The 27,876-nt window shown below is 36.4% G+C and overlaps 3 protein-coding genes across 3 annotated transcripts; all 3 read left to right on the top strand.

Moving 5' to 3' along the window:
• The first annotated feature begins 328 nt into the window (after positions 1–328).
• On the top strand, positions 329–664 carry LOC131951195 (mucin-1-like). The gene has a single exon (XM_059313532.1). The coding sequence runs from the start codon at positions 329–331 to the stop codon at positions 662–664; it is 336 nt and encodes a 111-aa protein (XP_059169515.1).
• Positions 665–5,334: 4,670 nt separating this feature from the next.
• LOC131951194 (E3 SUMO-protein ligase RanBP2) lies at positions 5,335–8,796 on the top strand. The gene is made up of 5 exons (XM_059313531.1): positions 5,335–5,473; positions 6,501–6,617; positions 7,037–7,165; positions 7,622–8,183; positions 8,426–8,796. Exons 2-5 carry the CDS (start codon positions 6,513–6,515, stop codon positions 8,794–8,796), a joined length of 1,167 nt encoding a protein of 388 aa, XP_059169514.1. The 5' UTR covers positions 5,335–5,473; positions 6,501–6,512.
• Positions 8,797–8,851: 55 nt separating this feature from the next.
• LOC131951193 (E3 SUMO-protein ligase RanBP2-like) lies at positions 8,852–27,186 on the top strand. Its single transcript, XM_059313530.1, has 16 exons — positions 8,852–8,889; positions 9,542–11,321; positions 11,409–11,567; positions 11,899–12,044; positions 12,205–12,338; positions 15,801–16,013; positions 16,532–16,732; positions 16,844–16,984; positions 17,272–17,394; positions 17,654–17,829; positions 18,152–18,224; positions 24,736–24,851; positions 25,100–25,227; positions 25,867–25,996; positions 26,251–26,343; positions 26,570–27,186. The coding sequence occupies exons 1-15, from the start codon at positions 8,852–8,854 to the stop codon at positions 26,338–26,340; spliced, it is 3,648 nt and encodes a 1,215-aa protein (XP_059169513.1). The 3' UTR covers positions 26,341–26,343; positions 26,570–27,186.
• The last annotated feature ends 690 nt before the right edge of the window (positions 27,187–27,876 follow it).

Raw genomic sequence — 27,876 nt, 5'->3', positions numbered from 1 at the left:
AACTAACACCACTAACGGACAGATGGACAAACGAACGACAACTAACCAACTAACAGACAACCAACCAACGGACGAAAACCAAACAACGAACCTAACTAACACCACTAACGGACAGACGGACAAACGAGCGACAACTAACCAACTAACAGACGACCAACCAACGGACGAAAACCAACCAACGAACTTAACACCACTAACTGTCAACGAACCAACTAACCTAACCTTTAGCCAGAAGTTAAGCAGCATCCAGCCCCTAAGTTGACGACTCTAAGACCAGCCCACGTAACGAGCAGCCCAGGTGCCAACCAGCCAATGAGCCAACCAATCCATGAACCATCCAGCCCAGGAGCCAGCCAACCCAGGAGCCAAGGAGTCTAGGAGCCAGCCAACCCTGGAGCCAAGGAGTCTTGGAGCCAACCATCCCAGGAGCCAAGGAGTCTTGGAGCCGACCAGCCCAGGAGCCAACCATCCCAGGAGCCGACCAGCCCAGGAGCGGACCAGCCCAGGAGCCGACCATCCCAGGAGCGGACCAGCCCAGGAGCGGACCAGCCAAGGAGCCGACCATCCCAGGAGCCAACCATCCCAGGAGCCGACCAGCCCAGGAGCCGACCATCCAAGGAGCCAACCAACCCAGGCGCCAACGTGCAGCCCAGTAGTCAACTAACAACCAGATAATCGAGATAAATAAAGCCACAGTCAGACCACTATAGGACAACCCTGTGAAGAAAACACTAGCTGACGACCTACCGAGAACAACCCAATGCTGTCAACAATCCAACATGAATCACACAAGCCCACGTTAATCAGCATCAAAGCCAGCCAGCCAGCTAGAATATAACCATTAGAACCATACAGCCAGTCAACTAGACAGTTAAACAAGCAGCCAGCCATTAGTCGAAACACATCAGCAATCACCAGCCAGCCAAACTGCCGACATTCACATTAGCAGCCTATAACCAACTAGATGCCAACCCACTTTGTTCAGAACCAACCAGCTACTTGTACGTTAACCAGCCAGCATCAAGTCAGCACATATCCACTCCCCACCAACCATCGTGTAACCAGCCCCTTTTCCGCCAACCAGCTAACATGCATTAACCAGTCAATTCGTGGAAATCCAAAAAGCTAATACCAACCAAATGAACTGGTAGTCAACCCCAAAAGCTGACAACCAGTCTGCCACCAGCATAGAATCTAACCAGCAACCAGCAGCCAACCCACTACCCTAAAATCAACCAGGTGCTAACCCACTTGCTGACTAATAACCAATTGGTCCATAACAGAACTATGCACAACCAAATTGACACAGTGGCCCAATATGTACACACCAAGTTGACACAGTGGCCCAATATGTACACACCAAGCTGACACAGTGGCCCAATATGTACACACCAAGTTGACACAGTGGCCCAAGATGTACACACCAAGTTGACACAGTGGCCCAAGATGTACACACCAAGTTGACACAGTGGCCCAAGATGTACACACCAAGTTGACACAGTGGCCCAAGATGTACACAACAAGTTGACACAGTGGCCCAAGATGTACACAACAAGTTGACACAGTGGCCCAAGATGTACACACCAAGTTGACACAGTGGCCCAAGATGTACACACCAAGTTGACACAGTGGCCCAAGATGTACACAACAAGTTGACACAGTGGCCCAAGATGTACACAACAAGTTGACACAGTGGCCCAAGATGTGCACACCAAGTTGACACTGTGGCCCAATATGTACACACCAAGTTGACACTGTGGCCCAATATGTACACACCAAGTTGACACTGTGGCCCAATATGTACACACCAAGTTGACACTGTGGCCCAATATGTACACACCAAGTTGACACAGTGGCCCAAGACCAGGCACTCCACATGCTTAACTGTACCGTAATGACAAGAGATTTTGTCATCTTGATCTGTTTCATTTCGCCAGCCTTTGTGTGTCTAAACACGTAGTTATCATTTTGTAGACATTTTTCGATTCTATTTATTGTTTTACTACAAACTAGGAATGCAATTCTAATCACTTAATTATGTTTCAAGTCATTTAGATGCTATGTACACCTGATTTTATTATGTTCATTGTTTTACTTCAAAGTAGGAATACAATTCTAATAGTCAAGTCACTTGGATATTACGTATACCCGTTTTCATTATGTTTATTGTTTTACTTCAAATAAAGAAAACAATTCTAATAACAAGATTATTTGTCAAGACTGTAAATGTAATGTATACCTGCTTCTGTAACGCTAATTGTATTACTTCAAATTCGGAATACAATTCTAGTAACTAAATTATCACATACGTTCGTCAGCTATGACTTAAGTTTATCATGTTTAACCCAATGTTCAATAGATTTCAGTTTTCATTTTTCAATATTCAATATATTTCAATATTAATTATTTTTGAATGTTCAATGTATTTCAGTGTTCAATATAATTTAATGTCTAATAGATTTTAATGTGCAATAGATTTCAATGTTCAATAGATTTCAATTTTCATTTCTTTTTCAATGTTCTATATAGTTCAATGTTCAATATATTTGAATGTTCAATAGATTTCAATGTTCAATATAATTCAATGTTCAATAGATTTCAATAGATTTCAATGTTCAATAGATTTCAATGTTCAATAGATTTCAATGTTCAATAGATTTCAATGTTCAATAGATTTCAATGTTCATTATTTTTCAATGTTAATAGATTTCAATGTTTTATATATTTCAATGTTCATTAGATTTCAATGTTCACTAGATTTCAATGTTCAATAGATTACAATGTTCAATAGATTTCAATGTTCAATAGATTTCAATGTTCAATAGATTTCAATGTTCAATAGATTTCAATGTTCAATAGATTTCAAGATTCTAATAATAAATCAAATCTGTATCAATATTTTTAATAAAATAAAGTTTGCATTCTGATTTCACGTACAAGTTTTAGGGTTAGGAGGATACAGAAACACGTATACACAGATGTTATACCTTTCTCTAAATGTTTATGTTTTGTGTTCTATCTTATTCTAGTGATGCATGTCGAGAATTGCTTTATGTCTAAGGCCATGATAGTTTATAAATATGAAATATAAAGTGTAGCAGTAAAATAAAAAGAACAGCTCAACTATGTAGAATAATATATTTTTTGACTTGTCAATGTTTCGAATAATTATTAAACCTATTTTAAAACAAAGTCAATGTGTTGACGATTTGTAATGTAAAATGTCTCTCAAAATGTGTATGTTTTCTGTTCACTCGACCAACGTGTCTGCTGTTGTGAAAGATAAACGAGAACTTAGAATCATGGGCATGGACATAAGGATTTAATCTTAGATGGGTTGGAGACCAAAACTAGAATAATACTATTGAATTATCCACAAAAAAAGATTTTTAAAAATCATTTTTTTTTAGTTCAAGTAACCCCATACTTTGACAGAGTGGTCTAGCGGTAGAGAGCTGGACTGCTAACCCGTAAGTCTCGAGTTCGAATCCGGGTTAAAGTCAGTAGACCGTCCCTGAGTCCACCCAACTCTGATGGGTGCCTAACTCACGTTAGGGAAAGTAAAGGCGGCTGGGCATAGTGCTGACCACACTATCTCTTCATATGCCGAGGTCACAGAAACAAGTAAACTCTACTTCACTTGCCCCATAGACCGTCAGGGTTGATAGGGAAACTTTACTTTAACCCCATACCACGTGACCCGATTCAATTGAACTGGTCGTAGTTTTTTTTGTTTTATAAACTTTAATCACCACTCCACCAAAAGCAGCTTGTTAGGTTCTTAAAGATTTTGGTTTTACAATTATGGGTCTGATCCAGTGGCGTAGCCAGGATCGTCTCAAGGGGGGGTTCCAATTTTTACCCGGGGGAAAATCTTTCGATTTGCACCCCCCTCATACTTTTTATATATATACCGAGGGGTCTATGGGGGGGGGGGGATTATGAGCCCCACCCCCTAACCCCCCCTGCCTACGCCACTGGTCTGATCACATCTTTTTGAAATCCAGTAATTAAAAAAAATAGTTTACAGAGAGTTCTTTCAAGGGCTAGATTTATTTACTTAAACAGTTGAAGTGGTGGGGGGCTTAAGGGAACCATAGACTTTTCCACCTTGGTTACGTCACTAACAAACTGGTTTTATGACGCTGTGTGCCCAACAGTTTTCAAACGGGGTAAAGTGTCTTCCATCAACTGAGGAACAGTAACAAATGAACTGGTGTTATATTTAACAACAAAGATTCTAGGCCGAAATTATTTGACTACACAGGTTTATGGTAATAATGTTTTTCGTTTGTTTATATGCAGTGTGTGTGTGTGTGAGGGACGGTCGTGTGTGTGTGGGCGGGACGGTCGAGTGTGTGTGTTTGTGGAACGGTCGTGTTCGTGTGTGGGGGACGGACGTGTTTGTGTGTGTGTGGGACGGTCGTGTGTGTGTGAGGGACGGTCGTGTGTGTGGGAGTGACCGTCGTGTCAAATTCACTAGTAAATCAGTCATATTTAGAAATAACGTTTTCACAATCGTTAATCCAAGTGGTGTCAATCAGTCATCTCCAATATTCAATCTTTGACCTAAAACAGTTAATCAGTCAAGTCCATCAGTCACTAGTTTGTAAATAATACCTCGAAAAGGAGCAGAGTTTCTTCCAGGCATCTCTCCCGAAATTTTTTTACCGCCCCCCCCCCCCCCGAACGAAATGAAATTTATATAATTTATATAGAAAATATATACTTTTAACAGTGTCCGCCCCCCCCCCCCCGAAGAAAGTCTACCGGCACCCCCCCCCTCGAAATTTTCAAGTGCCCCCCCTCCCCCTCGGAGAAAAAGTCTGGAAGAAACACTGCAAAGGAGGCTACGAGTTAAAGCTATGGAGATGATGAAAACAACATATATATATATATATATATATATATATATATATATATATATATATATATATATATATATATATATATATATATATAATAATATATATATATATATATATATATATATATATATATATATATATATATATATATATATATATATATATATATATATTGGGGAGATGTGAGATGGTTTCATGTCCGTTACCAAATCCACCGATAAATATACATATATACATATGCATTATAATACATTTAGAACAGATTATTTTATAAAACATATTATAAAAGAAAAAAATTTCATATGATTTCTTCAACTTTTGTTATGTAAAAAGTACAGAAATGAAGAGATCTCTTCATTATTGTACTTTTTACATAACACAAGTTGAAGCGCTATTCGCCACTATGTAATTTTAGAGTGCGTCAATAATTTCCGGGAAATGTAGAATCAGTTTCGATTTCGCGCTAATGTGTAGCTGGAACTACACACATGTATTGGTTTAGCTAGGCAGGTGTTCGACATAATTAACTTGGTGTCGATGACGAGGATTAATTGATTATGTTCAAGTAGTTGCCAGGGTAATTTAAGCGTTGGACAGATTGCCAGGTAATTTCGTGAAATACTTTATTTTAACAATTATTTTTAGTACAAGGAAGGCACGATCGACAGAGAAAACACAAACATAAGCTGCATAGGTTTGACACGGTCGATAAGGAAGCCACGATTCACGAACATAGAATAGAGCTGTGTAGATATATTTTTTTTAAAAACTGAAACCAAGTGTCAACAGGAGGGCTACATATACACAGCGACATGAAGAGTGGGGGAAGGGCTTGGGATGGAAGCGAGAACAGTGCAAGGTGATATTGTTCTATGGGGGGGGAGGGGGTGACACCAAAACGAAAAATTGCTTTCTAGCTTTAAAGAACAAATAATAATATCTTGCTATGGTTTAAGGACATTTGCACAAATACACAAACATATATATATATATATATATATATATATATATATATATATATATATATATATATATATATATATATATATATATATATACTAGCCGCCCCGGCCAGGCCCTGCACTGGCCTCAGTGGAAAGCCTATCTTTAAAGGACCGTGACTTATGTATTTATTAAGCAGTATATACCCGGCATTGCCCGGGTTTACGAAATATATTACTTTTCAATTAAATGTCTATATGCGAATCTGGACTTTTAAGAAAATAACACGTTACCATAAACCTAACTCTAAATCTAAACTTAACCCTAATCAAAAACAGCCAAAAGCAAAACACAAACGTAATGCAAACACAAGCGCAAACAAACACAAATCAAACACAAACGCGAGCACAATAGCGAACACAAACATAAACGCAAACGCAAACACAAAGGTAAACACAAACGCAAACAAAAACGCAAACACAAACATTAACACAAACGTAGACACAAAGGCAAACACAAACGCAAACAAAAACTCAAACGCACAAACGAACGCAAACACAAACAAACGTGTTTGGACGTATGGGTGTGGGCGTGAGTCTGGGTATAGGTAAACGTTTACGTATTGTGGTTCATCCATTATAAAAGAATAAATAATTGCATTTTCAATTTTGAACGATCTGAATAATTTAGCTAGCAGTAACGATGCAGAATATGGAAGATCTAGGATCTGAACAAAAAAATAATTTTGAAGGGTCACCTACTTCAAATGATGAGAATAAAAGTAAATACCCACTTCTTCATCGGGAGGTGAGTTACGCAGCTTTGTATTAATGCCCTTTCAATGCAAATTTAAGAGTTTATGTTTTGAATGTAGGGGTGAACATAACAATGTGTAGACCCCAACTAACTCTGAATATTCAATAGATCTAGAACAGCTTACAGTCGGTAGAGATAAAAATCAAATTTAGTGTTGCATTAATCTTAAATTTTTTAGTGTTAAAACAAAATTTATAAAAAAAGGCAACTTTAAAAAGTGAATAATTGTATTAAGTTTCATAAATAATTATTAATTAATTATAGTAAAAAAAAGCTAAAACGATATTGCAAAAATGATATAAATTAATTTTCATAAACAATAAAATAAATCTGTATTATATTTATTCTAAATTTTAATAATACATTATTAGTATTATTGAGTTACGAAAGTGTGATTGATTTTTGTTTAGATTTTCGCAGAAAGAATTGAACTAAGTCACTACGATAAGACGTGCAACAAGTGGACAAGTCCCATTGTGGGATTTGTTAAAATTCTTGAAGTTTCTAATCACTACCGGATCAATATCAAACAAGATGAGGTAGTTATTTCTGTTAACGTTAATATCGCTTAAACAGTTACAAAATTGAAGTTACACTTCAGGATCTGACGGTCGATAATGCAGATGAACTAATATAAAACTGTCTACTACACTCATACTCTCATACCCATTCAGAACACTAAAATGTCATTCACAACAGAAAGAAAATTATTCTTGCTCAAGCTCATTCTCCAATTCTACAAAAAGACAAAAGATACCAGGACAAAATATATCAGGACAAATGATACCATGGACAATTGATCTCAGACAAAATATCTCAGACAAAATATCTCATTTGTCCTGAGATCATTTGTCATGGAACCCTACAACAATTTAACTTTAATCTCTTTAAAACGCGTTGTTCGATTTAACAATTGATGTTAATTTCTATGATAGACATGTACGTTTGCAACAGAAATTTATAGTCTTAACCTAAAATTGGTTTCATTCTTTTAGGCGAATATCACTAGGGCTGACCATGTAATTACGAGTCAAATGGAACTTCAGCCTAAAGATTACAAACAGCGCTCTTTTAATTACTGTGCGAAGGTCAAGGAGTCTGATCTAAATGAAGAATTTTTGCAAGTTAAGTTTGCAAATACAGAACAAGCATCACGATTTGCTGAAATATTTAACCGGTGTAGAGGAGAATTGAAATATACTACAGAGAGTGATGGTATAACTGACACAATAACAGAAAAATCGTTCCCTTTGGGAAGTAGTCTAAACCAGAGCTGTAGAAAAGTCAAAACTGTCAGTATTGAGTGTCAGACAAACAACAGCGATGACGACATAGAAAATGTCAGTTTGACCGACGAAAAAATTAAAGATAAACAAGATGGCAGTAATGTTTTTAAAACTGGTGAAGAGCTAGGAAAATTAACTGTTGGAGACCGAGTTATTTTCCCTGCTATAGCTCATCCGATAACATTAATTGATACTCTGGATAGCTCTGACGATGAACAGGACGAAAATGATATTAATGAAGGTACAGAAGATGAGCAGAATCCTTATGAAGGTGATATAAACATAATGTTTTTTTATGTTTTTGTATCAAAAATCTTGTGTACAATCACGATGTTTCCAAAATAGTATTATACGGTGTACGCTTACCTAGTTGGACTTTACTCGCAAGGCATCATATCTTTTGATTCTTTTTAATTTCGTGATTGTTAATTTCAAAAATGGTAAAAAAAATACCTTAAAGAATATTATTGTGAAATGAAAATAGTATCAGAAGAGATAATTTCTTTTAAACAGGATTAGAAGAATCCAGGACTCCACTAAGGTCATGTTTACGTGATATGATCAAGCCCAACACTGGTAGCTGGGAATGCAGTGGTTGTTACATACGCAACAATGAGGATGTGGCTAAATGCCCTGCTTGTGGTACTTTCAAACCAGGATCAAAACCAGCCAGCACTGCTACAAGTTCATTATTGAGTGAAATGTTTAAGCCCAAAGCTGGGAGCTGGGAATGTGATGGTTGTCTGGTGAGAAACAACTCTGATGTGGTCAAGTGTCCAGCTTGTGGAACTTTGAAGGCTGGCACCAAACCTGAGGATGTGCCTAAACCTGCAGCGGGTGGAATCTCTTTTGGTGCTTCTCTTTCTGCTGGACCAGCAGGTTAGAACTTTATATTTTACATGTAGGCTACATTAGTATCATGGTCGGATGTTAGAGTATATGACTGCAGACCCGAATGTTCCTAGTTCCAATCCCGGGTACGTATCAGTAGAGAGTCCTTGAGTCCACCCAGCTTTGATGTGCACCTAATTTAGGGACGGGAAAGAGGGACGGCGTGGCCTAGCGATAGAGCGCTGGACTGCTAACCCTAAAGTCTCGAGTTTGTATCCGGACTCCAGTCAGTAGAACATCCCTTAGCCAAAGTATAGACAGCATAGTGCGAACCACACTATCCCTTCATATGCTGTAGTCTCAAAACTGGTAATCTTTACTCCACTTTTCCAAGGATGCCACGGTTTGAAAGGGTACGTTTACCATAGTAATTCTTCTTTGATTGTCAAAGATGAATTCAAGAGTCTAAGCTTTGTCTCATCACTTTTTCCAATAATCGAGTGTTTTTAAAGGCTTTTACTTTACTCATTACTCATTAAGTAAGTGTGTGTGCAAGTGAGTGTGTGTGTCTGTCTGTGTATGTCTGTGTGTATCTATCTGTCTGTGTGTAGTCTCGGCAAATCTTGAAATATTAATTTAACCCACTTCGGATTGTCCGACTTAGATAACATTAGACACGGTGGTAGAGATAAGATAGCAATGCAAGAATGGCTTATTTTTAATCTCATTAAATAGACAATTAGTCTTTAAATTTTTATTTAAAAATGTTAATACAATTAATATATGTTAATATGTTAGTACCATTACTGAACATAAGCCTGCGCTTTTTTTTCTGCCTACAGCACTGTATACAAAGGCCACAATTAAGAAAGGATTCAATTTTCGTATTCCGTCCACATCTACAAAGGCCACAGTTACAGAAGGATTTAAGTTTAGTATTCCTGTAAAAGCACCATTTACAACAGCAACAGTTAATGAGGGATTTAAGTTTGGTATTCCTGTAACAACACCATCTACAACAGCCACAGTTAATAATGGATTTATGTTCGGTAGTCAAGTAACCAAACAATCTAAAACAGCCTCAGTTAATGAAGGATTCAAGTTTGGTAGTCAAGTAACCAAACAATCTACAAAGGCCAAAGTTAATGATGGATTCAAGTTTGGTATTCCTGTAACAGCACCATCTACAACAGCCTCAGCTAATTATGGATTTAGGTTTGGTAGTCCAGTAACTACACCATCTACAACAGCCTCAGCTAATTATGGATTTAGGTTTGGTAGTCCAGTAACTACACCATCTACAACAGCCTCAGCTAATTATGGATTTAGGTTTGGTAGTCCAGTAACTACACCATCTACAACAGCCTCAGCTAATTATGGATTTAGGTTTGGTAGTCCAGTAACTACACCATCTACAACAGCCTCAGCTAATTATGGATTTAGGTTTGGTAGTCCAGTAACTACACCATCTACAACAGCCACAGCTAATTATGGATTTAGGTTTGGTAGTCCAGTAACTACACCATCTGCAACAGCCACAGCTAATTATGGATTTAGGTTTGGTAGTCCAGTAACTACACCATCTACAACAGCCACAGCTAATTATGGATTTAGGATTGGTATTCCTGTAACAGCACCATCTGCAACAGCCTCAGCTAATTATGGATTTAGGTTTGGTAGTCCAGTAACTACACCATCTACAACAGCCTCAGCTAATTATGGATTTAGGTTTGGTAGTCCAGTAACTACACCATCTACAACAGCCTCAGCTAATTATGGATTTAGGTTTGGTAGTCCAGTAACTACACCATCTACAACAGCCTCAGCTAATTATGGATTTAGGTTTGGTAGTCCAGTAACTACACCATCTACAACAGCCACAGCTAATTATGGATTTAGGTTTGGTAGTCCAGTAACTACACCATCTGCAACAGCCACAGCTAATTATGGATTCAGGTTTGGTAGTCCAGTAACTACACCATCTACAACAGCCACAGCTAATTATGGATTTAGGATTGGTATTCCTGTAACAGCACCATCTGCAACAGCCTCAGCTAATTATGGATTTAGGTTTGGTAGTCCAGTAACTACACCATCTACAACAGCCTCAGCTAATTATGGATTTAGGTTTGGTAGTCCAGTAACTACACCATCTACAACAGCCACAGTTAATGATGGATTTAAGTTTGGTATTCCTGTAACAGCACCATCTACAACAGCCACAGTTAATGATGGATTTAAGTTTGGTATTCCTGAAACAGCACCATCTACAACAGCCACAGTTAATGATGGATTTAAGTTTGGTGTTCCAGTTATACATCCAACTACAAAATCCACTGGACTTTTTTCCACTACACCATCAACAGACTCCGGCACATCAACTGCTGGACCAATATTCAGATCTTCAACAACACAAGGCTTCCAGTTTTCTTTCTCCAAGTCCCCAGTCAAATCACAGCAGATGCCAGTAGTCCCAGGTTCACCTGAGGTGGATGAACATGGAATGTACATCAACAAAGAGGGAGATGACTCTCATATTCATTTTGAACCAGTTGTTGCCCTTCCAGAGAAAATTGAGGTATTGATTATCTAATCCAAATATTATACATTGTTTATTATGACTTGACAGTGTTTAAAAAAATTAAATGTGATACATGTTTATCAGGTAAAAACTGGAGAAGAGGATGAAGCAATTTTGTTTGAGTCTCGAGGGAAGATGTACAGATTTGTGTCTGGTGAATGGAAAGAAAAAGGAGTTGGTGTTGTGAAAATATTAGAGCACAAAGACACAAAGAAGACAAGAGTGCTCATGAGGAGAGATCAGGTACACAACTTTCAGAATCAATCACTAAAATATTCTCAAAAATAAATACAATATTGTATGATTTTAAAAAAAATGAATGGGGGAGAGGGGAATAGGGCTTGTAAGTAGGTCACAACTTCTCGTTCTCCTACTTGCCAGACCGTAGACTTTCAAGCCCTATAACAATTGAACTTAAGAGATTAACTTTTTTAATAAGCATAAAATACTTGAATTCTTGTAAATACTATGAACTAAATATATTTTAATTATGTAAATTGCTGGTTAATATATACATAGTTTTGATGGTTAAGTTTGTTTTAAATGTGTTGCAAATTTTACAAATCTCCATCAGGTGCTTAAAATTTGTTGCAACCACAAAATAGAACCTGCCCTGAGTCTACAGCCCATGGCAAAAAGTGATGGCAAGGCCTGGGTTTGGTATGTACTTGATTTCTCAGAGGATGGAGATGATGGTAAAATGGAGCAGCTTGCACTAAGGTATTTAGAAGTAATTTTTCATCATTTGCATTAAGTTTTGCATTGTTTTATAATTAGCTATATTTCTTTTTAATAAGCGAGATACTAATTGAAGTTTAATTTTTACATTTGAATTTTATGAAAATGCCTAATGTTTTATAAACTAAATTACTTATTTCAGGTTCAGAAATGCAGAAATAGCAAATGAATTTAAGAAAGTTTTTGAGCAATGTCGAGACAATTCCAACACAAATCAGTCTAGGACCCAAGACTCTGAGCCTGATGTATCCATCAGGGGAGATCAATCAGTCCAAGGTAAATGGAGTTCTCTTTGATCTAAGTTATATCACAACATGCTGGTTGTGGCTTTAAGTCTAACCTCTAATGAATTTTGTCATGTTGAGTCCAGGCTCAATTTATTTATTTGTTTTAAAATGAAGAATATTTTTTTTAAATATGCATTTAACTTCATTTGGAATTTATAACTTTAAACATGGGGCAGATAAAGTAGAGTTTAACTGATACAGGTTGATAGTGTCATCAGCGTTATACTCGGCCGCTTTAGTTTTCCTATCCTGAGTCAGGTATCAATTAGAGCAGGGGTCTCCAAACTACGGCCCGCGGGCCGGATGCGGCCCGCGAGCTCATTTTATCCGGCCCGCGACGATCTTATTGTCTACTGAATAAATGTTTGTTAGAGGTGACTGAGGAACTTTGCACAGAAAATTCAAAACTATTTGAAAATGTAGCTGTGTGTGCAAATACAATTACTCGCCGTGTTGCCGACATTCATGAAAAATAGTGTCTCTAATAGTGAAAAATACAAGCAAGCTTCGCCATTTTTCAATTGCAATGGATGAGTCGCTGGACAGCTGTTCCACTTCTCAACTTCTTGTGTTCATTAGAGGTGTGAAGACATGAACATAACACAAGAGCTGACTTCCCCACATAGAATGTATTACATTGTTACCGAAGAGGATATCTAACCATAGATAGTTCAGAGACAAACACAAAATCGCAAGATTTATTATACTTCACATCAGTAAGATCGCTAATTTTGAGAGAAAGTTCTGAGCAGAGTATTTAAGTTAAGAAAAGAAATAGAGACACGTTCAAAGAAGGGCGGATGGGTTTTCATAAGTTTGTGCACTAGGAAGACTTTCCTAATATTAAAAGTTTTGCATCAAAGTACCTTTCAAATTTTGGAACAACATACCTGTGTGAACAAACATTTTCAAGAATGAAATACGTGAAGAACAATTTGAGAGCAAACATGGACCTCGGGTGGGGGGGGGGGGACATTTGAAATGTGTTTATATTTCTATATAAATTATATTTCGTGGGGGGATGGGGGCGGTAGACGTTCTTCGAGGGAGGGGGGGGGGTGCTGAAACGATGCCTTAAAGCAGTGGTTCCCAACCTTTTTTGAGTGGCGACCCCCTTTTATAAAAAGTAAGTGACCCGCGACCCCCATAGAATTCAAAAGCCGAAATTAGTATAGAAAATACCAAGCACTAAAATAAGATTTTCTTGTAGACTTTCAATATGAACTACCATTGATATCTGTTTTAATACCATGAGTAAAATTGCATACCATTTACTAAACATTCGTGGTTAAGTTTTTGTTAACGCTAACCTGTCATCATCAACATTCAATTTATTTCTTAATTTTGTTTTTAATTGGAGAATAGTGTTGAAAATATATATTCTCGAAAAGTCAATCAATTTTACGTTTGGGTATGAATGGTGAATACTACACCAAAATTGTTTGTGCAGTTTTTCATCTTAAGCGAAATCATTCTGCAAATCAAAGAATTCATCGGGAACTCTGGCAACATCAAAGGAAGCAGAGTATGGGTAATGTGTCAATGCAGATTCTTCTTTTTTCAGCTCAGAGAAATAGCGCTGCAGTTCGTTTACAAGAGATTCAAGATGCCTAGAAATTGTTTCTTTCAAAAATGTAATTATCTCACAATCAGATTCATCTACCACACTGCAGAGTTTCTCAAATTTACAATAGTTCCTAGATTTATTTTCTTCGCCAATTTTGCAGCTTTGATAAAAATGCCCCGAGATTATTATGGAAAGCGATAATATTCTTTCATTTTTCCTGAAGCTTCAGGTTAAGCTTATGTTGATGTTCGGATATTTCTGCTAGGTATGATACGCTCTCCAACTACTCTATGTCGTTTTAAGTAAACCAAAAGGTCTTGATTCGTTTGCACTTCCAAGAACAGTTTGATTTCAGATTTCAATTCAAAAACACGATTCACAACATTTCGTTTGACAGCCAGCGTACTGTAGTGTAGAAAACCAGAACATCATTATCTTTATTCATATCTTTGCTCAGTTCTTTGAAGGCTCCAGATTTAATTTATAACTTTTTCTAGCAATGCAGTCTTGATGGCGTGGGCAGTGGTCAGGGAGCTAAATCTTTTCGGTTTTCTGAAAGCCCGATTTTGACCTAAACATAGATGGCACACCATACGTACAAGCCCCCACAGCCGTTTTAACCCATTTTAATCATCCAGCCTCATAAAACGTGTTTATTGTCTCCATGCTATCTTCACAAAATAGCAACTCTTCTTTGCTAACATATGAATGAATATAGGACCAGCAACAGAGAACGCGAACTCACGTCTGTTGATTTATCAACTTGAAAAGCAAACAATGGTGAAAGCTTGATTTCATTAACACATTTTTATTTAAAATCTACGGACATGTCTGCTATAAGCCGCTGAATAGTATTGCTAGGCAGAGATATTTGTTGCATCTTTATTGCACTGGAATCCCCAAGAATTAACTTCACCATCTTCAATATGCTGCGTTTGATGAGATTTTCTCCTATTGTGCTTTTTTTTTTTGCTTGGCGATTTCTATCGCAACTCCGTTTGATGATTGCACTAATGCTGTGTTTCCTTGGTGAAAACTTCCTGTTCGATCAAGTCTCTGACGTTTGCAACTAGCTTCATGCAGACGAAAGACCTCCATATATTTTTTTGTGTGTTCCGAATGACTCGTCTAAAATGACGTTTAAGTTTTGGAGATTTCATAAACTCGTGACTGAGAACAACTTTGTACAGTACGCATGGCCTCTTCCCTATTCCATTTCCAATGATGTTAGTAAAGCCGAATTTCAGATATTCTTCTAAATATTTATGTTTTGTTTCTCATTATTTAGGTTTAGTTTACCAGTTGGCGACCCCCCAGAAAGGCCTTCGCGACCCCCAGGGGGGTCGCGACCCCCAGGTTGGGAACCCGTGCCTTAAAGAAACTCTGGCCCCCGAACTGATAGTTAATGCGGCCCTCGGGCTGAAAAGTTTGGAGACACCTGAATTAGAGCTTGGTGGACTTAGGGGCGTCCGAGGTAATCGAACGCGTGATGCGAAACTCGGGACTTTCAGGTTAGCAGTCGTAAGTTCTTCTAGCTGACCACGCTTTCCTTTTAAATGTTAAAGTTCCCTTTCAGACCTAACGGTCTATGGGGCAAGTGAAGTAGAGTTCACTTGTTTTTGTGACCTCGGAATATGAAGGTCAGCACTATGCCCAGCCGCCTTTACTTTCCCTAACGTAAGTTAGATACCCATCAGAGCTAGTTTGAATCAAGGACGGTCTACTGACTTGTACCCGGATTCGATCTCGAGCAGTCCATCTCTCTACCGCAGGCCACTCCGTCCCTCTTTTAAATGTATAAGCTAATATTATTTACTGTTGCTTTCAGTAATAGTTCAATGAATGTATTGACTTTAAATGTTTATATAACTTTGTCCAATTTAGATGAAGATGATGACGATGTTATAATCATTCGTGAGGAAAAGCCCACAGCAGAGCAGATCGCCATGGCCAGAAAGTTCCTGTTGCCAGATACATTTTACTTGTATGAAAATAGACCACCATGTCCTGGGTGTATAGGCTGTGAAGATGGGGAACTCCCTAAGTCAGTTGCTCCAGTTTCTGCTGCCAAAACATCTGTCAACAAAAAATTTAAAGGTGAGAATTTCACACAGGTAGTGACTCATTTCAAGCTGGACTGCTAACCTGTAAGTCTCGAGTTCGAATCCGGGTTCAAGTCAGTAGATCGTCCCTGAGTCCACAACTCTGATGGGTACCTATTTCACGTTAGGGAAAGTAAAGGCGGCTGGGCATAGTGCTGACCACACTATCTCTTCATATGCCGAGGTCGCAGAAACAAGTGAACTCTACTTCACTTGTCCTATAGACCGTCATGTTTGAAAAGGGAACTTTACTAACTTTAGTGACTCATTTCACAAAAGAAAGAAACAAACTTGGAAATATCTAATCAGTCTTTACACGCTCCTTTTGAGCTATAACTATAACATACTCATTAAGATATTCTGTCTCTACTACATATATTCATCTGATCTTTGATAATATTAACATTCAAATTTAATAAGAATTTAATTAGAAAAACCCTGTTAAATATTTTAAGATGTTTCCTTTTAAAAATTAAAAATGAAGATTGAAGATTTCAATATAAATGTTCTCAGATAACCTCACAAGCACAAAGCCCCCAACACAACAGACAATATTTGGAGGGGCAGGCAATCTGCCTGACTTTGCTAGTCTGACGTCAGACACACCCTCAGATAAAAAGGATGGCAATAGTTTTGTCTTTGGGTCAGGGGCGTCTCTTGACTTTTCCAGTCTGGCATCAAGCAATAAAGCGGAAGAATTTTCATGGAAAAAAAGTAAGTCATTGCAAAATAATTAATCGGTATGAAGAAACCTGGCTTAACAGCTTTTATAAAAAATCTATATGAATATGAACAATGTAAGATGTGTAACCTTCACGATTTTAGCCGACGCTTCAGCCCCATTCAAGTTTGCTGGAGCTGGGCAGAAGTTGTTTGGTGTAGGGACCACAGGTAAAGAGGCTGCTGATGACGGTGATGATGGCGGTACTGTGGCACCTCTGCCAGATTTAGTGGAGGTCAAAACTGGTATGGAAAACATTATAATTAGGACTTCTAATTAATTACATCACAGAAATGTTTGCTGTTCAACAGAACTGTTTGTTAATTTTAGTTTATAGTATAATTTTTTTTTCTTTTGGGAAAAAGTTTAATTTTGTACAAGAGATGCTTTTCTAGCCCTTCCCATGCTAGTTTGTATGGGTTATAAACATTTAAATTGATTCACTTAATTGGGTATTTTAAATCATATTTACAATTGCTTGTTATTCTAAAAGATAGTTTTTAAAAGGTAAAAAAAATTATTTTTTTTAAAGGGGAAGAAGATTGGAAAGTTTTGTTCTGTCAGCGTGCCAAACTTTACAAGTTTGACGAAGGTCTCTATCAGTGGAAAGAACGTGGCATTGGAAATCTAAAAATCATGCAAAACAATACTAAAAGTAAGCTCATAACTAGGATATTTACAGTTTCACTTTGCTAATTTTAAAAGTTGACAATAATTCAGGACTTAAATCTTTGCTAAAAGTGACATTAGAAAAAAGACAGAGATTGCTTTTATAATGTTAACATTGTGATTTTTTTCTATGCAACAGATATGTTCAGAATGCTTTTATCATGTTAACATTGTGATTTTTTTATGCAACAGATATGTTCAGAATGCTTTTATCATGTTAACATTGTGATTTTGTTATGCAACAGATATGTTCAGAATTCTCCAGCGCAGAGAACAAGTGTTGAAGGTCGCATGTAATCACCTGATATCAGTTGACATGAACCTCAAGCCCTTGACCACATCAGAAACTGCCTGGTGCTGGGTAGCCAATGATTTCACAGACACAGAGCCAAGCGTTGAGAGGTTTGCTGCCAGGTTTAAAGTGAGTCTCCTTCTTATACTGCTAGCCTGAAGGTCTTGAGTTCAGACTGGTTCAGACTTGTGACTATATGACTTCCCTGAGTCCACCCAGCTCTGAAGGGTTCCTGACTTATGTTAAGGAAAGTAAAGGAAGTAGGGCATAGTGCTGACCACAATATCTCTTCATATTCTGAGGCGAAGAAACGTGAACTCTACTTCACCTGCCCAATGGATCGCTAGATCTAAAGAGGAACTTAACTTAGTTTACCTTCTTACACATTAGTCAAATGTACTAATTCAAACTGTTGGAAATATTATGGATAAAACTGTTTAATTTATTTCAGACTAAAGATATCGCAATGAAATTTAGCAAGATATTTACTAGCTGTCAAGAAAAGCTTAGCACTCAGGAAAATGGTACGTTCAAATAAAATTTAAAATTTTGGCTTTAGCTGTTTGGTGTCTTTTAAAATTGTTTAGATGGAATTGATATATCGCACTTTTTTTTAAATTTATGGATTATACCAACATAAAAAGAAATTCTGCAAAAACTATTGCCACTCTATGTTTAGAGCTAGTCGAGAACAAAAATGAAATGATTTGTGCAAAAATTATTAATTATTGCATTTTAAAATTATTTATCTTTTCTGAATTAGTTTCTTTTGTTGAGCAAACTAAGAATTAATTAGCCCTTAAATGCATACCGGTACAAATCTGCAACATACCAGTTACCTTCCCATAAAATATTAGCCTAAACATGTTTTATTTTGTGCATCACGTTGTTTGACTGCTACAATGTTAACCTACAGCTTGCGCATGTCTAATTGACCTAGATTTGTTTTACCGCCAAGCCGATCTCAAATTTGTGCATGATCACAAGGTTTTTTATATCAGCATTTTTGGTTGGTGTTTCAAAGTTCACCAAAGTCAAATAAACTGGTTTTGGAATTTCAAAAAATATGTTTCTGACAACCTAAGGTATGTATTACATATTGTATGTGTTGTTTTGAAAATCAATTCATAATTTATTTTAAAATCTTCACAAAACTTTGGTTGCAGTACTGCAACGTTATGCATGTTGACCTACTTTTGCACTATTTTTTTTTTACTTTATACATCAGCATTGGTGATTATATAGTACCTTGTTGTTCTTCTAGTTTCAGCATAATCATTAAGAAATCAATGTGAATCAAGGTGAAGAATAATATGAAGTAGACGCTCTTGGTGATCCAGAGTATCTTGCTGGATCTTAAGGACCAGTGTGGACCCTAGACATCCTGAACCAGTGTGGAGCCTGGATCTCCTGGACCAGTTTGGACCCTAGATATCCTGGACCAGTGTGGACCCTAGATATCCTGGACCAGTGTGGACCCTAGATATCCTGGACCAGTTTGGACCCTGGATCTGCTGGACCAGTGTGGACCCTAGATATCCTGGACCAGTGTGGACCCTAGATATCCTGGACCAGTTTGGACCCTGGATCTGCTGGACCAGTGTGGACCCTGGATATCCTGGACCAGTGTAAACCCTAGATATCCTGGACCAGTGTGGACCCTAGATATCCTAGACCAGTTTGGACACTGGATCTGCTGGACCAGTGTGGACCCTAGATATCCTAGACCAGTTTGGACCCTGGATCTGCTGGACCAGTGTGGACCCTAGATATCCTGGACCAGTGTGGACCCTAGATATCCTGGACCAGTGTGGACCCTAGATATCCTGGACCAGTGTGGACCCTAGATATCCTGGACCAGTGTAAACCCTAGATATCCTGGACCAGTGTGGACCCTAGATATCCTGGACCAGTGTGGACCCTAGATATCCTGGACCATTGTGGAACCTGGATCTCAAGGACCAGTGTGGACCCTGGATATCCTGGACCAGTGTGGACCCTGGATCTCCTGGACCAGTGTAGACCCTAGATATCCTGGACCAGTGTGGACCCTAGATATCCTGGACCAGTGTGGACCCTGGATCTACAAGACCAGTGTTGACCCTGGATATCCTGGATCAGTGTGGACCCTAGATATCCTGGACCAGTGTGGACCCTAGATATCCTGGACCAGTTTGGACCCTGGATCTACAAGACCAGTGTGGACCCTAGATATCCTTGACCAGTGTGGACCCTAGATATTCTGGGCCAGTGTGGACCCTGGATATCCTGGACCAGTGTGGACTCTGGATATCCTGGATCAGTGTGGACCCTAGATATCCTGGACCAGTGTGGACCCTAGATATCCTGGACCAGTTTGGACCCTGGATCTACAAGACCAGTGTGGACCCAAGATATCCTTGACCTGTGTGGACCCTAGATATTCTGGACCAGTGTGGACCCTGCATATTTTTGAACAGTGTGGACCCTGGATAAGTGTGGACCCTGGATCTCTAGGACCAGAATGGACACTGGATCTCCTGGACCTGTGTGGACACTAAGTCTCGTGGAATAGTGCAATGACAGGTGCAAATTCACATCAAGCTCAAACAGTTTGCCACAAGTGCAACATATATCTTTGTTGTAACAAGATCAACAACTGTCTTAAAAAGTATCACCTTACTACATAATGTTGCAGACATGCAACATTTCGGATTTTAATTAAAGAACATGTTTAAACTAAAAATATTTTTTTACTTGACTATACTCTTCATATACCCACCAAAACAATATAAAAATATTTTTTTCAATCATTATTAAAAAGTCATGCATTTAAGGGTTAGGTAGGTCTTGACTTTTTCATTCTCTTGTCTTCATGATTAATTCCTCAAAGATGTCATTTATTTCAACTTTGTGCTCATACACATACAAATTAGTGTTTGCGTAGAAAGCAATAGTGAAAATTAAATGTGCTGATCATCAAATTTTAAAAACTTAAGTTTCATCAAATGAAAAACCTCATTTCATTTCAACCTACCTTTATTCACAACAATGAGAGTTGTGTGATGGCCCTGGCCAAATTTGATAAAATGCATGATAATTTTCATGTTCTGTTTAGCAAGCTCACCAGAAGCTGCTTTAGAAACTGGACATGCTCAGGACGAGAGAGTTCAGTTGCTGCGCTCTTTGACGCTAGAGGTAGCTGAACAAGATGCTATTGTTCCAGCTACGTACAAGGGCAGTAATGCCCGTTTACTTCTGTGGCAAAGCTTGAGTAGTCTTAGCACTGAGGAGGGTGGCGCGGGGAAACAAATGGATCATAGAGGTGTTGTTGATGCAATGAGCGCTGGCTTTAGCCAAGTTCAAGGGGATAAGGGAAACAGGTTCCATGCTAAAGCTTTAGATGTAACTGGCCAGGATTTTGTTGCATCTTCGTCTTATATAACATTGGGAGAGAGAGAAGTTACTGAAATTGTGAAAAATGATTCGGTGACACCACTAGGGGACAAAGGCTACAGACACCATTCAAAAGCCCTTGAAGTGGTTGGCCAGGATTTTGTAGCCCCAGCAACCTACTCACCTTTAGGTGGCAGTGAAAAAACAGGCAAAGATAAAATGGTGTCTAGCTCCATAACACCACTGGGTGACAAAGGCAACAGACACCATTCAAAAGCCCTTGAAGTGGTTGGCCAGGATTTTGTAGCCCCTGCAACATACACACCTTTAGGTGGCAGTGAAAAAACAGGCAAAGATAAAATGGTGTCTAGCTCCACCACACCACTGGGTGACAAAGGCAACAGACACCATACAAAAGCCCTTGATGTGGTTGGCCAGGATTTTGTCGCATCTTCATCTTATACCCCTCTTGGAGCACAGTTTAGATCATCACAGCCAACAAGTTTTGGCCAGCTTCTACCATCTGTGTATTACAATCAAGGCGATGGAGGAAATCCTTTATACTCTCAGATGTTGAACCTGGCTGGTCTAGTGGAAACAATGACCGCAACAGAAACCAACCCTTTTGGTGATAAAGGAAATATCTATCACACCAAATTTTTAAACAAAGCTGATGTGGGCACAGAGGCAACACTCACAGCCTCTGGTAGATTACTTGAATGCTTGTAGTTGGCATGTTATGCTGCTCTGGCTTTAGTTCTAATGGACATATCATGCGCTGCACCTTGTATACTCCAGTCATTATTTGTATAATTATTTGTTTGGGGACTTAACAACGCTATTTCAATCAGAAATACTTTAACCACCACCACCACTATACGTTAGATAATATAAATTGTACAGTCAAGTTCTAATGTCTTATTTATTTACTAAAATTATTTAACTACATTTCCTAATTGTTAATATTTTTAAAAAATTATAATTCGCTGTTGGATCTAAATTTTTGTCATATGTATTGAAGATTTTAAAAAATTGCTTCATTGTTAACTCCTAAATACTGAACCAATAAGTAACCTGAGTAACCTGTTTCTTATTGCTCTTTAATTCTTTACCCAATCACAGTAGATTTTTCTTTAGCATTTACTTTCAGCATAAGGAACCCATTGTATTGAAACTTGTGTATTTCACTGTGTTCTCTTTTGTCCACTATCTCTTGTTTAACATAGATTGTATACTAATAATTTTTATGGCAATTTCAATTCTAAATTGTTACATTTTGTACATGTAGATTTTATAATATATGATATTGTATATATACAAAAATTTGAAGGTAAATTAGTTGCTAAAGGTATTATGCTTGCTGTAAACCATGTTAAAATCTTATTTACAGCAGTTGCGGTCAGTAGACCAAATAAAGCATAGCATCTAAGCATTGATGCTATTGCCACTGGTAGAAGTTCTTATTTCTTTTGTAGATCAGTAAATTATGTAGGTTACTTATCAAATATGGGGTTTTTATTTTATCTAATATCTGGGTTGTTTTTATTTTGGCTTTTTTTTTTAAGGTTGTATGTGCAGCCTGGCATCATTCTCTGTGTTTATTTTAGTTTTTATTCTGGAACAATATGATTTTATACATCTGTGATGTTACAACTATTTAACTCTTTTTAAAAAAACCCACTAATTTATGACACATTAAGCTAGTGGTAGCTAATCTACCCAAGTGGATTTAGTTTTGTTAAAATTAAACATAAATTATGGAAAACCCTCTCAGTATTTTTTACTCTTTGAAAGTTTTCCTTGATACTTCTTAAATTTATTTCATGCTCAAACTGCACCTTGTTTTTTATTTTTAAAATAGGGTCATTTTTTTTTCTTATAATAGTAATATCACAATTTAATAATATAATGTGATGGTGTGATTAGATGTAGCATGCTTACACTTTATAGAGGTATTTGCTCAAATTAAAACTGTATATTGTTGCTGTTTCAAGTTCATGCTATCTTCCTTCAGGAAGATTATTTGTAAACAGTCAATACCTTTGGGACTTTACTCAGTATGCAACGTAATTAAATTGAGAACTACTGGGTACCACTGTGTATTTTCTGTCTGTAATTTCCTTCTGGGCTATTTCTAATTTTGACTTGTGCTAGTGAAAAAAATGTAATTATCTAATTACCTGTGTTGTATATATCATACTCCTACAATAATGCTTTTTTAGTTTATGTATACACAAAACGTAAAGCACTAAACCACTCATTGTACCCATTTATATAATCAATTTTATAGTAAATGTGTAGTAAAATTTATACTTTTGTATACATATATTCTAAAGAGGCAAAGCACTGATTTATTAACCTTACACTATATGCTTTGAAAAAAATAGGTTTACATTTGTAGTGAGTTAGTTTAAAAATGTTAATTTCATTATATTGAATTTAACTAAGCTATTTGATTTTTTTAGCTCGTTTTTTTTTAAGTATATGGGTCTGTTTTTTTTTAAATAATAATCATTAAAAAAGTTTAAAAAAACCCACGTTTTCTGATTGAACTAAAAAGTAGAAAATAAATGCTATACATCACAATAATGCAAGCGATCACTCTACTATAAGCGATCAAAAACGTGGGGCGCCGAAGTAAAAGTTATATTACTATTGATTAGATAATACTATTGACTTTTATTAGGGAGCTTGTAGAGAGTCAACAGTATTAGAAACTTTAAGAAAATCACGGCGCCCCACGTTTTTGATCGCTTATAGTAGAGTGATCGCTTGCATTATTGTGATGTATAGCATTTATTTTCTACTTTTTAGTTCAATCAGAAAACGTGGGTTTTTTAAAACTTTTTTAATGATTATTATTTTCTACTTTTTAGTCTTTGTCTGTTTGTTTGCATTAAAATCTTGCTATCGATTTTATCTTTTCACTTTTTTTGGGTAAACGAAGACAACTCGTAAAAAGACAACTCGTAAAAAACACGTTGTGTGAATACGTTACTGACTAGAACACATAGATTTGAACCCGTGTCGAGTGGGATAGCAATCGTGTGCCCAACCACTCGACCATATCGTCTCCCCCATACTGGCCACCAGTTGTTACGTTATGGTTGTTTGTACACAAACACCGCGTGACAACTACTCAGTAAGCAAAAAGAGGGGGAGTGCCGAACCTTGTTTTCATCAAATTACAGTTACTGGGTAATGTCCCTTTTTCCCCACGTTTTTTGGTACAATTATATAGCGGTCTAAAATGATCAATAAAATGTTTCCATGGATTAATTTAGTAATAAAAACAATAGAATATTCAATTGTCATCCAAAACAAAGCTTCCCTGAAAATTTCAGCGCGCTAGCTAACTGGGAAGTGCCAGAAATTTCGATCGCAAGATTGGATTGGAAAGACAAACAAACACACAGAGAAAGCAAGTTAAAGAAAACGTGGGAAAAAACAAGAATAGTTATATAAGCAATTGACTAGTTCTAGTTTGTTTTTGTTTTTTAAAGAGGTTAAAGCTACAATTTACATAGCTGTACGTTCTGTAATAAACTCAACTGCTGTCCAAGTAGTACCTCAACCACTGCAACTGTAAATATAGTAAAAACTTTACATGTCTAACAGAATGTTGAAATAATTAAAGTAAATTAATATTTGTACCCACAGTTCAGTCATCCGCTTACGAGGATGAAGAAGAAGATGATGAAGAAGAAGAGGACAGTGAAAACATTCTGTTTGAAAAGAGAGTTACCTTAAGTTCATATGAGAATGGAACACTGACGGTAAATATTTATATAAATTGAAATGTATCTAGCTCAGCTTATATATAAGAATGTGATCTGGTTGTTTGTTAAACCCCATTGATGTTGAAATTTTGTTAGCTTAGTTAAAGTACATTATGATCCTGTCTACGTTTTAAGCTTAACTAAGAGAGATTTTTATCACTCCTTATTTAAAAATTGCTTATGTATTCAATTGTGAAAGGCTAAGCCAATGTTAATTAACTCTGATGTTTTTTGTTTACATCTAGAGAATTGGCCTGGGTAATGTCCAAGTAATGTACAATGAAGACCTCAATGGCAACAGTATAGTCTTCAAAACAGATGATGGAGCCACAAGATGCAGCCATGTTATCTGTCTGGAGCACACCATTTCTTTGTGAGTTGAAACTTGAAAGTCTGTTCAAATGTTAAATGTAAAACCCTTGTCAGTCCAAACTTTTTAAAACAGTTTTAGAAGAAAAAAAGAAATGTATTTGTGCCAGTTATTTCCATGGGGCTGCCAGTTACTCCATGGGGCGAGTGAAGAAGATTTTGTTTCTCTGACCGCTTCTATGAATATTTCCATATTGCCAACTCAGGTCAGATACCCTGAAGTGGACTAGTTTGTCATACAGACGAGCTCTTGACCTTATGGTTAGATAAATACAGTATAAATTTTAAAGTGATTTTTTAACGTCTTTTTTTTTAAAAAAACACTACCTCATACATTCATAAAACAATTTTACATTGTCATTTGAAGCTTTATTGTATCATACAAAGTTAAGTTGTTGTTGTTGTTGTTTTTTTTAGATTATTGGCAGCTTTTTTCATTCTTAAAAAATAATAAATTTTTTGAGAATGAAAATTTGTCTCACTTAGTTAAATGTAGTATCTTAATAAACAACTCTGTTGTAATGTAACGGTTAAGGTATCTGAGAAACTCTCCCATATCCAATGTTTTAGGACCATTTGAACAGTGAATGGTTTTTTAAAGACATGTTTAAAATGTTTTTAACCCACTATATGTTTGTTACAGTGATCCCAAGCGTAATGTCTGTGAATGGAAGCCCATTGACTATTCAACAGATGAGCCAATCAGAAAACATTTCTCAGCTGCATTTAGTTCTCCACAGGCAGCTGAGGAGTTTGTCAAACTTTTTAATGCGGTAAGAATAATAAACATCTTTTTATAGAGTTGCTTTATCAACATTTGAAAGGACATTTTTTTATCACAAAATTTTAATATTTTAATTGTGAAATTGCCTAATTGGTTAGTTATATAAATTGCTTTTTTGAAAAATAATAGCTATGATGAAAAATATTGTAAAGAATAGCTTTTGGATATAGTTTATATTTCGGTGTTCAAAATGAATTGTTTTGGCCTCTATTATTGAAAGTAAACCATTAAAAACATTTTCAGGGCCGAAAGCTAGCAGTAGATTCTGAAATCTCAGAAAAAGTGCCGACAGATATTGATGATCCAGAAATTTATTCCGCTGGAGGAAACTAAAAAGTAAATAAAACTCAGTTCTTTTTAGAGGGTATTCATTGTTAATTACAGTTGATCTTTTTGTGTTGTTTTGATGGATGCTTTAATTTTCTATTTTAACTTTTGATCTGTTTTAATAACAGTAAAAATAATTTAAATTATATATATATATATATATATATATATATATATATATATATATATATATATATATATATATATATATATATATATCTTTGTTTGCTTTCAGATGAAGGGGAAATCCTTTAAAGATTAATTCACGAATAGGACAAAACTGTACAGTGTTGTTTTTTTTACAATATTATCCAAATTTAAAAGTTGATCTCAATTGATGAAGGAACACTAAATATTTGCAATTTATTTTACTCATTTTTATGGATGTAAAACAGCTGTTTTACAAGAATAACTTTTCAAAGATAAAATTGTTGAGATGGCTTGAAATTGTGTTAGGTTGATTTCTATTTTACTTTGAGGCTGTATATGAACCAACTATGCTATGCATTAATTTTTGTCTGTTTAAATCCATCCTGTGTTCACTACAGCTTGAGTTCTGGAAATGTACATGTTTTTTTCTGTATTATTTGGTATAGAAATAAAATCACAGGTCTATTATTCCATTTGTTATGTAGCTATTTTTATATCTCTGTTACTTACTACAATGTTGCTAAAACGAATTTTATTTTTATGCTCTTTCAATAAACTAAATATTTGAGTCTTGCTAGATGGAAATTCCCTTGCTGTCTACAAAAGTAAAGATTTTTAATTACATGTGGTTTTAAGCAATGTAATAAACACTTGAAACAAGAGTTATGTCTAGGAAGTATAGCTTATTCACAGGAAAGTAAATTAACTGCTAAAAAAATAATTTAAAAAAATGTATCAACGTGTGTCTATTTCTGCTTATACGCATGTCTCAAATAAATATATTGAATGAGATTTGGAAATCGGGTATTTTTTTATTTAATAAAACAGCATGCAGTAGTCGAGTAAAAAAATGAAATTCTTTTTGTAATTTAAATGCAACATTTTATCTCATCACCTCATGTTTGAATTTATTTTTAAAAAACAATTCTAAAAAACTATTTGTGGAGGATTTTAAAAACCATGTTGGATTTTTAAAACAGATTATAGATTCTAGATCTAGTTTTGAAAATTCCAGTAAAGTAAAATAAAAGTAACGAAAATTTTGACCATCTTGTCATGGTTTAAGTATAAACATTTTGTTCCTTATTCTCTAATTATATAACATCAAGATTTTACTTCCATGCTTTAATATATAACATCAGTTATCATTTATATATACCCTGGTTTAGTGGATGTAACAATACTATTTATAACCACTCATTTATAACCTCAGCAGTTTAAAAATGTATTTCATTGATTAGCTCTACACATTCCAATAGCTTTGAGAAAATTACGAAGAAATGTCGCACTACATTGTTGACCTTTTACATTTTGTCACACATCCCCCCACATCAACTAGCCACTGCAAGCGGCAACGTATCATAACCTAAATCTAAAGCATTTTGTGGATTT

This window comes from Physella acuta, unplaced genomic scaffold (assembly GCF_028476545.2).
Source record: "Physella acuta isolate Inbredline_101_S28 unplaced genomic scaffold, ASM2847654v3 ptg000804l, whole genome shotgun sequence".
Taxonomy (NCBI): Eukaryota; Metazoa; Mollusca; class Gastropoda; family Physidae; genus Physella; species Physella acuta.
This window is presented reverse-complemented; position numbering and strand designations above follow the sequence as displayed.

Bases quoted from the DNA above. Each gene is read 5' to 3' on its own strand.
- LOC131951195 (XM_059313532.1), top strand. From the start codon at position 329: ATGAACCATCCAGCCCAGGAGCCAGCCAACCCAGGAGCCAAGGAGTCT.
- LOC131951194 (XM_059313531.1), top strand. From the start codon at position 6,513: ATGCAGAATATGGAAGATCTAGGATCTGAACAAAAAAATAATTTTGAA. The intron at 7,166-7,621 runs GTAGTTATTTCT...TCATTCTTTTAG, and splicing joins TCAATATCAAACAAGATGAG to GCGAATATCACTAGGGCTGA. The intron at 8,184-8,425 runs GTGATATAAACA...TCTTTTAAACAG, and splicing joins TGAGCAGAATCCTTATGAAG to GATTAGAAGAATCCAGGACT.
- LOC131951193 (XM_059313530.1), top strand. From the start codon at position 8,852: ATGACTGCAGACCCGAATGTTCCTAGTTCCAATCCCGG. The intron at 16,014-16,531 runs GTGAGAATTTCA...AAATGTTCTCAG, and splicing joins TGTCAACAAAAAATTTAAAG to ATAACCTCACAAGCACAAAG. The intron at 16,733-16,843 runs GTAAGTCATTGC...TCACGATTTTAG, and splicing joins AGAATTTTCATGGAAAAAAA to CCGACGCTTCAGCCCCATTC.